General features: G+C 40.9%; 1 protein-coding gene across 4 annotated transcripts in view; it reads left to right on the forward strand.

The window, feature by feature from the left end:
- kcnt2b (potassium sodium-activated channel subfamily T member 2b) overlaps nt 1-13,365 on the forward strand; it is a 126,212-nt gene extending 112,847 nt beyond the window's left edge. For all 4 annotated transcript variants that reach the window (XM_083524347.1, XM_083524345.1, XM_083524348.1 and 1 more), the window contains 9 exons: nt 983-1,054; nt 1,168-1,302; nt 3,658-3,769; nt 3,891-3,992; nt 4,138-4,221; nt 6,018-6,146; nt 7,386-7,737; nt 11,914-11,998; nt 12,190-13,365. In XM_083524347.1, coding sequence (XP_083380473.1) covers nt 983-1,054; nt 1,168-1,302; nt 3,658-3,769; nt 3,891-3,992; nt 4,138-4,221; nt 6,018-6,146; nt 7,386-7,737; nt 11,914-11,998; nt 12,190-12,313 — 1,195 coding nt within the window. In that variant the 3' untranslated portion in view covers nt 12,314-13,365. The remainder of the gene's footprint in view (nt 1-982; nt 1,055-1,167; nt 1,303-3,657; nt 3,770-3,890; nt 3,993-4,137; nt 4,222-6,017; nt 6,147-7,385; nt 7,738-11,913; nt 11,999-12,189) is intronic.
- The last annotated feature ends 1,503 nt before the right edge of the window (nt 13,366-14,868 follow it).

A 14,868-nucleotide genomic window follows, 5' to 3' on the forward strand; every position in this document is an offset into this window, starting at 1 on the left:
TGAGAGTGTAAGTGAGTGTGTGATTGAGTGAGTGTGTGAGTGAGTGAGTGAATGAGTGAGTGTGTGAGTGAGTGAGTGAGTGTGTGAGTGAGTGTGTAAATGAGTGTGTAAGTGAGGGTGTAAGTGAGGGTGTAAGTGAGTGAGTTAGTGTGTGAGTGAGAGTGTGAGTGAGTGTGTGAGTGAGGGTTTGAGTGAGTGAGTGTGTGAGTGAGTGAGTGAGTGAGTGAGTGAGTGAGTGAGTGAGTGAGGGTGTAAGTGAGTGAGTTAGTGTGTGAGTGAGGGTGTGAGTGACTGTGAGTGAGAGTGTGAGTGAGTGTGTGATTGAGTGAGTGTGTGAGTGAGTGTGTGAGTGAGTGTGTGAGTGAGGGTGTAAGTGAGTGAGTTAGTGTGTGTGAGAGTGTGAGTGAGTGTGTGATTGAGTGATTGTGTGAGTGAGTGTGTGAGTGAGTGAGTGAGTGTGTGAGTTTTTAAAAAGCCTTCATTAATAAATTTATTAATAACACTTATCTAAACACACCTAATCCGATCAAAAAAACTATTTGCACTCTGTCTCTATGAGATCAAACCCCAGCAGTGGCAAATAAAATGGATTGAGGTATTGGGTGGAAACTGAGTAAAAGAAAATTGGAAAAGAAATTGGTTTGACTTTTAAAGATATAAGAAAAGAAAGCAAATCCAGATCGGATTGGAGCCACTGAACTTTAGACTCTAAGTAATATTTATTCACATTGAGGTTATAAATTGTTTCCAATAGGAATCTCTCTGTGGTTGTAGCTTTGGTGCAAAACAGATAAACACACATAATCAAAACAAAACCAAACACATAAGCCTGGAATATTCCACATGTTTCAAACTCACGTATATCAAACCCCACTTTCAGCAGCTACAACTCCAATCATCCACTCTAATGAGTTTTAATGCTATTTTTTGTTCTTGTTTGTTTGTTTTGGCCGTGTGTGTGTGTTGGTTTGTGTGTTATCAGACCTGAAGCAGACTTCCTTGAGGCTATCTGCTGGTTTCCCATGGTTTTCTACATTGTGGGCTCTATTGACAAGTAAGAGAAGCTTCAGGCATTTCCTTTACTCGATACACTCCTTTACACTCCTTGTTAATGAGGAATTCATTATTTTGCTACATATATTAAAATGTTTGTGTCTTTGTTTGTAGTCTGGACAGCCTATTGCGCTGTGGCGTGACGTTCGCTGACACAATGGTGGTGGTGGATAAGGAGAGCTCGATGATCGCAGAGGAGGACTACATGGCCGACGCTAAAACCATCGTGAATGTACAGACGCTCTTCAGGTGCTGGTTACGAGTGTGTACAAGTGTGTATAAGTGTGTATGAGTGTGTTCAAGGGTGTGAAAGTGTGTGTGAATGATGAACGCTCGATGTGGCCGATTCATCTTCCTGTATATTAACAATGAAGCCAATTTTGATAAACATTTTTCCCCTGTAGATGTGACACATTGACCCGCAGATATCTAGTGTAATCCCTGGTTAATAATTGAGCAGTATGCAGGATGTTATTACAGCTCTGCTGCAAACCGAAAGCTTTCATCCTGACTACCGTGAGCACTGCGACTTTACCCACTGTGCACATGCTAGCTTCCATTACACAGCTAGCTATATTTGCTAGCTTAGCAGCTACTGACTCATATTTAGTGTTGCCTGATACTGATCCTTATAGTCATCATTTAAAAAACACATACTGAGTATAAGAGTCTTAGAAGTAACAACATTTTATTTAGTTACTTTAATTTAAGATAAAATAGTAACATGAAAGCTCGCTTTTATGGGTTCATGCAGTAATGCTACTAGGGTTGTTCTTTCAGACATGAACTAGTTCCTTGGATCTTATCCTAACCCCTAAACCATATCTGCCCCAATCTTAACCCTCTTAAACCTAACTCTCCTGACACTAAGCCTAACCATCCAACCCTAAGTGCTGCTATCCCTAATCCTCCTAAACCTAAATGTTCTAACCTAGCTAGTCCTAATAACTAATAATAACTATCTTAACCCCTAAACCCTACCCCTTAACCATAATAACCATAAACCCTACCCCTAAACCATCCTAAACCTAATCCCAAACTGTTCTAACCTCAACCCTAAACCCTCCCCCTTAACCCTTCTAACCCTAAACGCTACCCTTAACCATACTAACTCTAAACTCTATCCCTCAACAATCCTAACCCTAAACCCTACCCTTAACCCTCCTAACCCTTATCCTTAACTGTTCTACCCCCAACCATAAACCCTCCCCTTAACCATACTAAACATAAACCCTACCCGTTTAACCTGCCTAAACCGAAAACCTAAGCCTTAGCAGTTCTAACACTAACCCTGCCACTTAACCCTCTGAAACCTAAACCCTAATCATTTAACCATCCTAATCCTAAACCCTTACCCTTTAACTATATTAATCCTAAACCCTACCCCTTAACACTCCTCACCCTAAACCCTACCCCTTATCCATACTAACCCTAAACCCTACCCCTTAACCGTCCTAACCCGAAACTCTAATCCTTAACCGTCCTAATCCTAAACCCCTACCCCTCAACCATACTAACCCTGAACCCTACACCTTAACACTCCTCACCCTAAAGCCTACCCCTTATCCATACTAACCCTAAACCCTACACCTTAACACTCCTCCCCTAAACCCTACCTCTTATCCATACTTACCCTAAACCCTACTTCTTAACCATCCTAACCCAAAACCCTAATCCTTAACCGTCCTAATCCTAAATCCCAACCCCTTAAGCAGACTAACCCTAAACCCTACACCCTAATGCTCCTAATCCTAATCCCTTACTCAGACTCTAACTCTCGTTGTACAGGATGTCTTTGGATGCAGTAGCATTACATTTTTTTAGTTAAATTGGGAAACCCAAACCTGTTCCAGCATGAACCCTGTAACCCTGTGCACAGAGTCAGCTCCATGAAGATCTGCTTTCCATGGGTTGGGGTGGGTTTTAATTGAAGATCTTGATGGAAGATACTGTACTATGAAGATGGTCTTGAATTGTAATTAATATCAGTGGTCTAATACTACAGTTTGCACACATCCCTACATTCTACATGAACAGCACACCTTAACAGTAATGGAACTAAAATAAATGGACATTCAGTGATTTCTTTTTGAGTCTGTTTTTTTTTTTGGTTTTTTTTTTTTATCATGCCAACTGAGGGAGTTTTTCCTTGCCACTGTTGCCACTGGCTCACTCATTAGGCAAAAACTTGTGTTAAATAATAAGTGTTAAATTTATAAATTCATATTTTAGAACTTCTTTATCCCTGTAAAGCTGCTTTGAGAAATTTTTTCACTGTTAAAAGCACTATACAAATAGAACTGAATTATTATAAACATTTGACATGATTAGCTATTTTAAGCTCATTTCAGGTTCAGGATCAAACGACAAGAAATTGATAGTTGAATTTGGAGCTGTATCTGATTACCAGGAGTCGACTTTATGCCAAACAACTCTATATTTGGACCCTGAAATTTAAAATGGGTCCAAATTCTGCTGCCCAAAGATTTCCTGAGATAAAAGCACATAGCGACGGTTGCTAAGCAGCGATTTAGAGGGTTTGTTTTCAGTGTTTAAGTGGACATTTGGGCAAACCGAGAGTAAACCCATTGTTTTGTCCTGCAGGCTTTTCCCAGCTCTCAGTATTATCACAGAGCTCACACACCCAGCCAACATGCGCTTCATGCAGTTCCGAGTGAAAGACCATTACTCATTCGCTCTTTCCAAACTGGAGAAGGTCAGTTTCATCTCATCAGAGGCTAAAACTCAAACTTAACATCCTGGCATGGTAGTAGTGTGTGTTTCGGTAAGTTCTGTAATCTAATCGATACGACGATTTGTGTCCTCCGACCCTGCAGAAGGAGCGAGAACGTGGCTCCAACCTGGTGTTCATGTTCCGTTTGCCCTTCGCTGCGGGGAAGGTGTTCAGTGTCAGCATGCTGGACACACTGCTGTATCAGGTAACAGTCGAGCCGGTAATCCATACTCACACGTGTTCAATGTGATGAGCTCAGAGCAGAAATTGATATACACCGGATAATAAAGTGCTCTCTCTTGTTTGTTGGGTTTGCTGTGTGTGTGTTTGTGTGTGTGTATGTTTCTAAGTCCTTTGTGAAGGACTACATGATCTCCATCACCAGATTACTCTTGGGACTGGACTCTATGCCTGGCTCAGGCTTCCTGTGTGCAGTGAGTAAGAACATGATCAGCATCAGCATCACTTCTGATCTCGCCCATTATGATGGAGATGATGATTCTACTGTAATTGTGATCATCATGGGAAAGATGATGTAATATGGAGATGACAGCACTAATGATTATATGGATGATGACGCCACTGATTATGAAAATTATGACAATATTGATTATGATGACATCTATATAGATGATGATGGCTTTTAGGGGTCTACATTTTTAAGTCACGTTTCGATTCAGTTTCGGTACATTTACGGGAGCAGAAATGCAAAACATTAAATTGCTTGTCGTTTTTTATTAACGCAGTTTGTTATTATTATGAACATTTGTGAATATAATTTTTTTTTTTTTTTTTTTTTTTTTACAATTTAAAATAAAATGCCTGCTTGGTTTTAATAGTATATAAAACGATATTCTATAATATTTTATACAAAATAAATTAGAATAAATCTGGTTAATGCAAAACACATTTAATATATTGATTAAATTCAATAATTTATTAAATTAGCACAAATTAAGTTAAATAAAATTTTACTCAATAGTTTATAGATGTGTATACAAGTGTGTGTTTTACATTTAATATTTTATTTTCTAAAGATCTCTACTACTTATTTCAGCAGACTTTAACAAATGTCTTCATGCTTTCCATCCTTCATTCACTCCCTCGATATGTGGAATTGTCAGGATTTTCTCCTTTTAAGAGAAATGATTGAAGCTGGACATAAAAAGCTAAAGAATCCATAGCACTAGATTGTTGTAAAAACGGAAGCGGCCGTGATTTCATGTATGCGCAAAACAACATTTTTACAAAAAAAAGTTTTACAGCGCACGACAAAATCATATTTCAGTGCACTACAAATCGTATTTCAGCACACTGCAAAATTATATTTCAACGCACTACAAATCATATTTCAACGCACTACAAATCATATTTCAACGCACTACAAATCATATTTCAACGCACTACAAATCATATTTCAACGCACTACAAATAGTATTTCAGCGCACTACAAATTATATTTCAACGCACTACAAATCATATTTCAACGCACTACAAATCGTATTTCCAGTACAGAGTGAGTAGACACAGTGACACTGCACTAACTTTTGTGTCTTTTTTATACCCTTGGCATTGTTGTGTATGTTTTTTTTTTTTTAATAGTTTAATACTAATAATAATACTAAGGAGGTCCCCTGGTGATCTAGAGGTTAAGATGCAGCGCTCTCACCGCTGCGACCCGGGTTTGATCCCCGGTCAGGGAACCATCCCCAGCCACTCTCAGTGCCGGTCCCAAGCCCGGATAAATTGGGGAGGGTTGCGTTAGGAAGGGCATCCAGCGTAAAACATGTGCCAAATCAAACGTGCGGAGGATCCGCTGTGGCGACCCCTAACGGGAGAAGCCGAAAGAAAGTTTTTTTTACTAATAATAATACTAATAATAAAAAGTGGCAATGCATTTAAAGTGGGAGGCGGAGACTAAACAAACTTGTTGTCTGTCCCTTAATACATTTTTTGGGAACTCAGGAAATGGTTCGGTACGAATACATGTAACGTTAAACTCCTAATGGCTATGAAGATGACATCCATATTGGTGATGACTATAGAATGATAGCTGACAATGATTATAATGATGATTATAATGTCGATGACTTGAGATGATTAAATATGACGAAAATGACATTGATGATGACAACGACACTAATAATGAAGAAATTAGCACGATGATTATTATAAGGAGGAAGATGAAGATGAGGAAAATTATGATAATGATAATCATGTATGCTTTAAGATGAAAATCACAGAGGAGGACTTGTGGATCCGCACCTATGGCCGGCTGTACCAGAAGCTCTGCTCCTCTACAGGGGACATTCCCATCGGCATCTACCGCACAGAGGCTCATAAACTCCCTGTGTCTGAGGTACACAAACCCGAAGCAATACACCAACTCACATCATAAAGCAAAACATTCCTCAGGCATCCTCTCAACTTACAAAATCTTGTTAAACAATCTGGTTAAAAACTCCACTGCCATCTTTCTAAAACATCTCCATGCGTCTATCAGTATGTCATCTGGTCCAACCGACTTTCCACTCTTCATCCTCTTAATAGCTGCTCTCAATTCCTCCTTACTAATCCTATCCACTTCCTGCTTCACCAAATCCACACCATCCAACCTTCTTTCTCATTTTCCTGATTCATCAGCTGCTCAAAATACTCCCTCCACCTTCTGAACACACTCTCCTCACTAGTCAACACATTACCATCTCCATCCTTTATTGCTCTAACTTATTAATTGCTCTAGCACATATTTCTCAGCTCGGTCACTCTGTCTGGCCAATCGCTACAAATCCTTGTCTCCTTCTTCCTGTCTAACTTCTTATACAGAAAACCACAGCACCACACATCACAGCGAATCAAACCACAAGACAGCAAAGACTAGCATTTACATTTACATTTATGGCTTTTAACAGATGCCCGTGTCCAGAGCGATGTACAAAAGTGCTTTAAATCTCTATCAATGAATAAGTCTACACTGGTACACTAGAATACAAACTTAAGATAAATCAGCCTACAACTGTTAAAATGATTTAAAAAATAAATAAAAATATAAAGCAAACCTAGAAAAGTGCTAGTTTAAGTGTTTCAGCATAGCACAGTGTGGCACACCACACCACACCACACCAATCCACACAAAACCACAACACAGCAAAGCCTAGCATAGCATAGCATAGCATAGCATAGCATAGCAAAACACACCACAACACACCAAAGCATAGCCCAGCAAACCACTCTATACCAAGCCACAATTTTATTCAAGATTTGTAGAAAACTATACTGGTTTGATTTCACATCAATTCCATGTTTCTTTATGTAAATTCTATGTTTCTTTATTTTTCTTTGTGTTTTCTAAAATTCAGAAAGCACCAAAACGAATGGCCATTTTAATTAAATCCAAAGTCATTAAACTTTACACAGTGGACAAACAAGAGGAAACACATTTTTGTGTAGATGTGAAATAATATTTAAATGATCCCCATGTGAGCAGTAATCCCACATCCAAAGTTCATTTAATTAAAATAGTTTTTAAAACGTTATTCAAATTTCTCTGAGTGTACAGAGAAGACGTTTTAATCTCCTCGTGCTCCCTCCTCCTCAGTCTCAGGTGTCCATCACAGTGGAGGACTACGAGGACACTCGGGAGCTGCGAGAGCCTCTGCTGTGTCGCTCCGGTCCTCATCGTAATTCCACCTCGTCTGAGCCTCCCTCCTCGTCGTCCTCGTCCTCCCATGCCTCGGATCACCCACTGCTGAGGAGGAAAAGTATGCAGTGGGCGCGGAGGCTGAGCCGGAAGAGTGGCCGTGGGTCGAGCAGTGCCAAGGGGACGGGCAGCGCCGCTGAGAGGATCACGCAGCAGAGACTCAATCTTTTTCGTCGCTCCGAGAGGCAGGAGCTCAACGCGCTGGTCCGCACTCGCATGAAGCATCTCGGCCTCTCACCGTCTGGCTTCAGTAAGTGTGTGTCACGTAGAAACACCGTCATGTGACTGTGCTGCAATTTACTCTTTCTCAAAACTCTATAAAGATTTTTTCTTTCCTCTTTAACCACATTTTTACGTGTGTAATCCATCCAATGGAAAGCGCGGCTTCACCGGCGGGGTGATATTACGACCAGGAAGGTATTAAAAGCGCATGGAGTGAAGCCGAAGCTAGCTTGTGTAAGTAGGAGGAAGCGCTGCAGGCATGAAGATGCAGTGTCTTGTTCCCTCAGGGAACGAGAGTTACATACATAACCTGGAGACGTTTCCTTGTAGGAACTTGAGCTGCATCAACAACGCTTTGGGAATGAGAGTCCAATACTGCCAGACTGACCAGTCCCTGACTAGTGTGTGGGGGCACACTAGTCAGGGACTAGTGTGCCCCCACACACTAGTCAGGGACTAGTGTGTGGGGGCACAGCTAGTTCGAAGGACAGAAGGGCCATAAGTGGTCAGGGATATAAAACCTGACAAAGGTCAGTGGGGTAGACCAGCCCGCAGCGTTGCAGATGTCATGAAACGAAACTCCAGAGGACCAAGCCTTAAAGGCTGCCACACTCCAGGTCAAGTGCGCTCTGACCCCGACTAAATAAGTGGTTCTCTGTAATGAAGAAAGCACACTCTTTTTGCTGTTCAAACAAGATCCCAGCTCCTTTATGTGAGCAAAAATGACATCTCAATGCCGGATCGCTAAATGCTCTGATTGAGCTAATAGCAACCAATCGTCAAAATAGTTTAAGATGTGGATGCCCTGAACTCTCAGGGGAAACCACTGCCGCATCCACTCATTTCTTTAGACACAACCTGCTTGAGGGGTCAGCATCTTGAACCTTACTTTCATTAGTGAGCGGTTCAAGAGGGACCACCTCGATGGCATTCTTCCTCAGGAGAGTGTCTTTCTCTTATTCTATGACCAGAGCCTGATCGGGTCCCACCGGGGTGGGGCACACCCTGTCGAACCCAAGCGAACAAGACCCAATTAAATCCTGTAGCCTCTGTCTACAGTACACAGAATCCACTGAGACACGTCTGGTTAAGCTCTAAAGCCTGACCTCTGGTATGCCTACAGCTGGAGCTATGCTCTAGGAGCCTCAAAGGAGTCTGCAAGTTCTCCAGGTCCGCTATAATAAAAAAATCATTTGCTCGCTGGAGAACCATGCCCTTTCCTGGCAGGATCCTCAGAATGTCCTATATCAGGACTAGCCGAAGCCCTCTTATTGAAAATGACAGTCATTAGATCTGTCATCTCAGGATGAGCTTTCATTAAAGCGACGTAGAAGGCCTGTTTCTTTGCTGTGCAGGTTTGGAAAGAATAGCAAACCCCAACGTGAAGGTTGTGATGTGATTTGCAGAAAGTGCTTATCGAGCTTGCTGGATGAAAAAGCTTCCTGCTCATCAGGGTCACAACCTCCATAAGCCAACTTTTGATTCGCAAAGAGAAACCCTCCCCCTCCTCAAAAAAAAAAAAGGCAGAGCTGAATGGTTTTTGCAAGCCCCAGGAACTAGTGCCTCCTTGAAGAGTGCCCACCATGAGCGGAGCGTTTGCATAGACATGCAAGCACAATGTGCACAGTCGGCGTCCTCAAAAACTATTAGCATGCTATTAGCATGCTACACTCCCAGGCAAGCCACACATAGGCCGAAAGGTGTACTTTGTTTTCTTGCTTGCCTTAATTTTTTTTTCCCACATATATTGAACAAACAATATGGACAGACAATTCACACTGAGCGCTTCATGAACAAACAGAAGCTAGCGTCAGCTTCACACAATGCGCTTTTTATAGCTTTTAAAGTGTTGTTGGCGCAGCTCGAGTACCTGAAAGGGAATCTCATTTTCACAATAGAACATGGAAAATGTTGAAACTGAAAAAAATTATAAAATTTTTATGAAAAAAAAAAGGCAATTTGTTTTATTTGATGGCTGCAACACATCTCAAAAAAGTTGAGATGGGGCAAAAAAAGTGTTATTAAAATGAAAGAATTAAAGAAACATTTTTCAACTTATGAGGTTAATTTTTCAACAGGTCAGTAAGATGGCTCTGAGAGACACAATGTATACCCAAACAAAAATGGATAGAGCTTCACCAATCTGTGAAAGATTATGTCTACAAAATGTGGAACAATTTCAGAATAATGTTTTTCAACATCAAACTGCAAAACAGTTCTATGCCTCATAATTTATCAAAGTTTTCAGAAAATCTGGAGAAATCTCTATTCACAAGAAACAAGGGCGAAAATCAATATTGTGATCTCCGTGCCATCAGGCGGCATTTGCAGTTTACCATGTCATCCGCAAATGCTGGTTATATCTCTATCATGCAAAGGAGAAGGCATGCGTGAACATGATTCAGAAATGTCGCCATTATCTCTGGGCCAAAGCTTATTTAAAATGTACTGAGGTTAAAAGTTAAAAACTATTCTGTGATTAGTTGAATCAAAATTGTTCTTTTCTTTTTAAAAACCATGGACACCACATTATTATCAGTACTTAGTTCAAAAAGCTGCATCTCTATTGGTATGGGAGTGCATTAGTGCCTGTGGAAATGGCAGCTTGCACATTTGATAAGGGTCCATCAATGCGGAATGATATATACAGGTTTTCATAAAGAAAATGTCTTTTTCAGGAAAGGCCTTGCATATTTGAGCATAACAATGCTAACTGCATATTGCAACAATATTGCAATTTAACAGCATGACTTCATAGTAGAAGAGACGGGGTACTGAACTGGCCTGCCTGCAGTCTAGACCTTTCACCATTTAGAAACACTTGGCGCATCATGAAACAAAAAATACAACAAAGGACACCCAGAACTGTTAAGCAACTAGAATCCTGTATAAGACTCATACAGTGCATCCTGAAAGTATTCACAGTGCTTCACTTTTTCCATATTTTATGTTACATCCTCAAAATTCTACATAATGACAACATGATAGAAATGTGTTTGAAATGTTTGCAAATGTATTACAAATTTTAAAAGAAAAAATTTGCATGTACACTAGTATTTACAGCCAATGCTCGATACTTTAAGCAGCTTTGGCAACAATTAATAGCCCCAAGGCTTTTTGAGATTGATGCTCCAAGCTCTACACACCTATTTTTAGGCAGTTTCTCCCATTCTTCTTTGCAGAACCTCTCAAGCTCTATCAGGTTGAAACCTAGCGGTTGCAAACTTCTTCCATTTACTGATGATGGAGGCCACTGTGCTCATTGGGACCTTCAATGCTACAGAAACTTTTCTGTATCTTTCCCTATACCTGTGCCTCGATACAATCCTGTCTCGGGGATCTACAGACATTTCCTTGGACTTCATGGCTTGGTTTGTGCTCTGACATGCACTGTTAACTGTGGGATCTCATATAGACTGGCGTGTGCATTTCCAAATCATGTCCAATCAGCTAAATTTACCACAGGTGGACTCTAATCAAGTTTTAGAAATATCTCAAGGATGATCAGTGGAAACACGATGCACCTGAGCTCAATTTGAGTGTAATAACAAAACTGTGAATATTTATGTACATGTGATTTTTTTTTCCCATTTTTTATTTCTAAAAAATTTGCAAAGATTTCAAACAAACTTTATGGGGTATTGTTTGTATTTCATTATGAGGTTTTGTTTGTAGAATTTTTACGAAAATAATTCATTTAATAGATCTTGGTATAAGGCTGTAACATAACAAAATGTGGAAATAGTAAAGCTCTGTGAATACTTTCCTGTATGGGACAACATTCCTCTCCCAAAACTTCAGCAACTGACCTCCTTAGTTCCCAAATATATATAGACAGAAGACATGATGTTACACAGTGGTAAACATGGCCCTGTCCTTATTTGGAATTGGGTTATATATTCTATTTAATATACCCTCGGCTTCATTTCCAAATCCAAAGATGTCCAGTGGGGTTGAGGATGTCAGGGTTTTACTACTTCAACCTTGACTTTAAACCATGTCTTGCATGCAGAGGTGTTCTCATGCTGGAACAGTGTTTGTGGCAATAGAGTGTACATGATTGTCTTTTAAATCAAGGATGGCATTTTAAGGACAGAAGTGTGTCTATTTTTTGTTCATTCTCCTATAAAACGTGGTTTCAGGGCTGTATCAGACTGTGCTCTCATTCTTGTCTTTTCTTCTTGTCAATGTTTTCTGGTGAAAGATGGAATGACTGACCAGGGAAACAGACTCTCCTACATCCTCATCAACCCGTCCCCTGACATACGACTCGAACTGCATGATGTCGTGTGAGTATACAACAATGCAATGATGAATGCAACAGTGCGATCATATTACCTGTCTGTAAGCAACAATTCCTGCTGTAAATCCATCAGCACTAGACTGAGAATCTGCAATGTCAAGAGGAACGCGGTTCCTTTGTGTATCTGACAACATTTCAATCTGATCTTTGCTGTGATGGTTGTGCTTCTCTCTGCAGGTATCTGATCAGACCTGATCCTCTGTCCCTGGTGCCTAATCAAGGGAGCGGGCGGAAACCCAGTGCTGGCAAACCGGACCAGGATCGGCACCGGTTCAATACGCAGGACAGCACACACCTCTGATCACACACCAGCATGAATACACAGAGGCCTGGAAATTGTGTTTGCGTGAGTGCGAATGTGAGAAAGACAGGAAGAGAGAAAGAAAGAAGAGACCGGAGTAGACTGGACTGTGAACTGGAACTGATACTAATCAGTTGCCTCTTTTTTACCCAGATGAGCGTTGAATGCATGAACTAGTCCCATTTTCATTTACGCATCCAAATTTATTCGGTTCGTTTATTTATTTTTTGTATTTTTTCCCTCCGTTCTTTTTGACGTGATGGAAGCCGAGGCCACGTAAATGCATTAAAACGCGAGTCCATACTTTGTATTACTCTTTGTGCATGTGAATGTATGTTTGACAGCAAACACTGCCAATCTATTCTGGACTGCCAAAGGAACCCCGTTGCCAAATGACCGGAAGAAAAATCCTCCATCATTGTCCCATGAGAAACCCATCATTTCTCTTATCTGCTCCATGATCCATCTCTGACCGTTCGGTTTTTTTCATGTTTCATTTTCATTTAAATACGGTTTGACTTTTTCAGCTACCTGTGGCATTTCAACAAGTGCCAACAGCACAGCAGCCAAACAGGAGCTTATCAAACTGGCAAAGGCCCAAATAAGAACTTTATTTCACTCTCCATCTGTTTCGTCCTGCTCCAACGAGACTGTTCAAACTTGTGTCTTTAATGAATTTGTTTTTTTTTAAATACTTGCGATCTTTTTTGTGCAAGCAGTCATCACAGTGTTGCGATGATAGCCATGATAAGGGTTGTGTAATGGCTCTTTATTTAGCTTTATGACTCTGTTGCTTGACCTATTGTTTTCGTCCTCTGTCACTCGAGTGTGTTGTTGTTGGCATGCACAGAGAGGAGCCTGCATGCCAGATTTGTCATATACCCTGACCGCTTTGTGCTCCAGCTGGCATCAGGTTATGGTTGCCTTTAATTCGGTGTCACACACACACACACACACACACACACACACACACACACACACACACACACACACACACACACAGACAAAGGCATTATGTATGAAATTAAAAAAAGAATTATTCAAACAGTAAATCACTGCCTTCATGAGTCTTATTGTGTAGAGTAAAACTGCTGATGAGGAACCCTGTGAGTCACTACAGACACTGAGTCAGTAGAATTCTCTGTTTTAACCCCATACTATAGTATATACTATACCATGCCAGATAAAATGACCACACCCAGTTGCACAGACTGATACTTTAATATTCTGACCATACAGGTCTACTGATACACCTCCATAGACTCGGACCATGCCAAACCACTAAGACTCTGGCTGCATCCATTTGTTTCCACAGTCTCTGAACACACCTGTCCCCTCTGACCACACCTGTCCCCTCTGACCACACCTGTCCTCTCTGACCACACCTGTCCTCTCTGACCACACCTGTCCTCTCTGACCATGCCTGTGTTCTCTAACCATGCATGTGTTCTCTAACCATGCATGTCTTCTTTGACCAAGACAATCCTCTTTCCACGCCCTTTCACTCGCACAGACTCCGTCTGTACCAATCCTCTCCCACTTACTTTGACCCCCCTTGTCTTTTCTGACCATGCCAATCCTCCCCCTTGTATTATAAACACTGTTTTCTTGATTACAACCATTAACTACCACAGATTCTGACCACACCTCTCTATTGCCAGACTCTGACCACTCCTACCAACTCCAACAGACTCGGACCACTCTCTTTCACTTTTCCTGCTTCCACATGTTCTGACAACACCATCTGATTTTACAGACTTTGACCTTACAGACCACACCCATTTGATCCCAGACCTTGACCACAGGTTTATGTTACCTTAAAATTTGCCCACACAGCAGACTGATGAGATGCTGACCATAACCATTCATTTTAATAGACACGTGATTACACTTCTCCATTTCCATTTAGTCCTACACACTGTGGTCTCTACTTCTATGGACCGTGACCACTCTGGTGTGCATCTACAGACTTTGACTTTTTGCTCTCTGAGCACCAGCTTCTGCTTCTGCAAAATCACCCAACAACCAGAATAGGTGAAGAAACCAGATGGATGTTCTGCACATGACACTGATAGAGGTCAGGAAGCTTTCCTCTCAACCTTTTAACAGTTTCTTTACTTTTATGAATACAGACAAATAACAATATATTTGTGACTTACTATTCCAAATGCAAAAACATTTACGCTGTCTAGCCACACTGACAGACAACCACTAAACAATCCTTCTGGAAATTCCACTTTATGAGCTCCAGACAAGTGGGTATTTGGATTTTTTTTCTTTTTCAGAAAAACAATATTGCTTTCTGTTCCTGATTGCACACCTAGACATTGTATCTTCAAGCAGTCACACTTATTTGGCCTATGAACAGAAGAAGACGCATGTTTCCCCCCAGAGTGATCAAGTGCTTCATCCTGCAAACACAGGAGATGACTCATCACCACCCCACCGCTAATGGCACTCCAGTTAAGGCTTTGAAACGCCATTACTTACAATTAGTCACGAATGCAATATTTCATTTCTCAGCGTCTAGACCTGAAGCAATGCAAATTTTTAAA

This window comes from Silurus aristotelis (assembly GCF_946808225.1).
Source record: "Silurus aristotelis genome assembly, chromosome: 21".
Classification (NCBI taxonomy): domain Eukaryota; kingdom Metazoa; phylum Chordata; class Actinopteri; order Siluriformes; family Siluridae; genus Silurus; species Silurus aristotelis.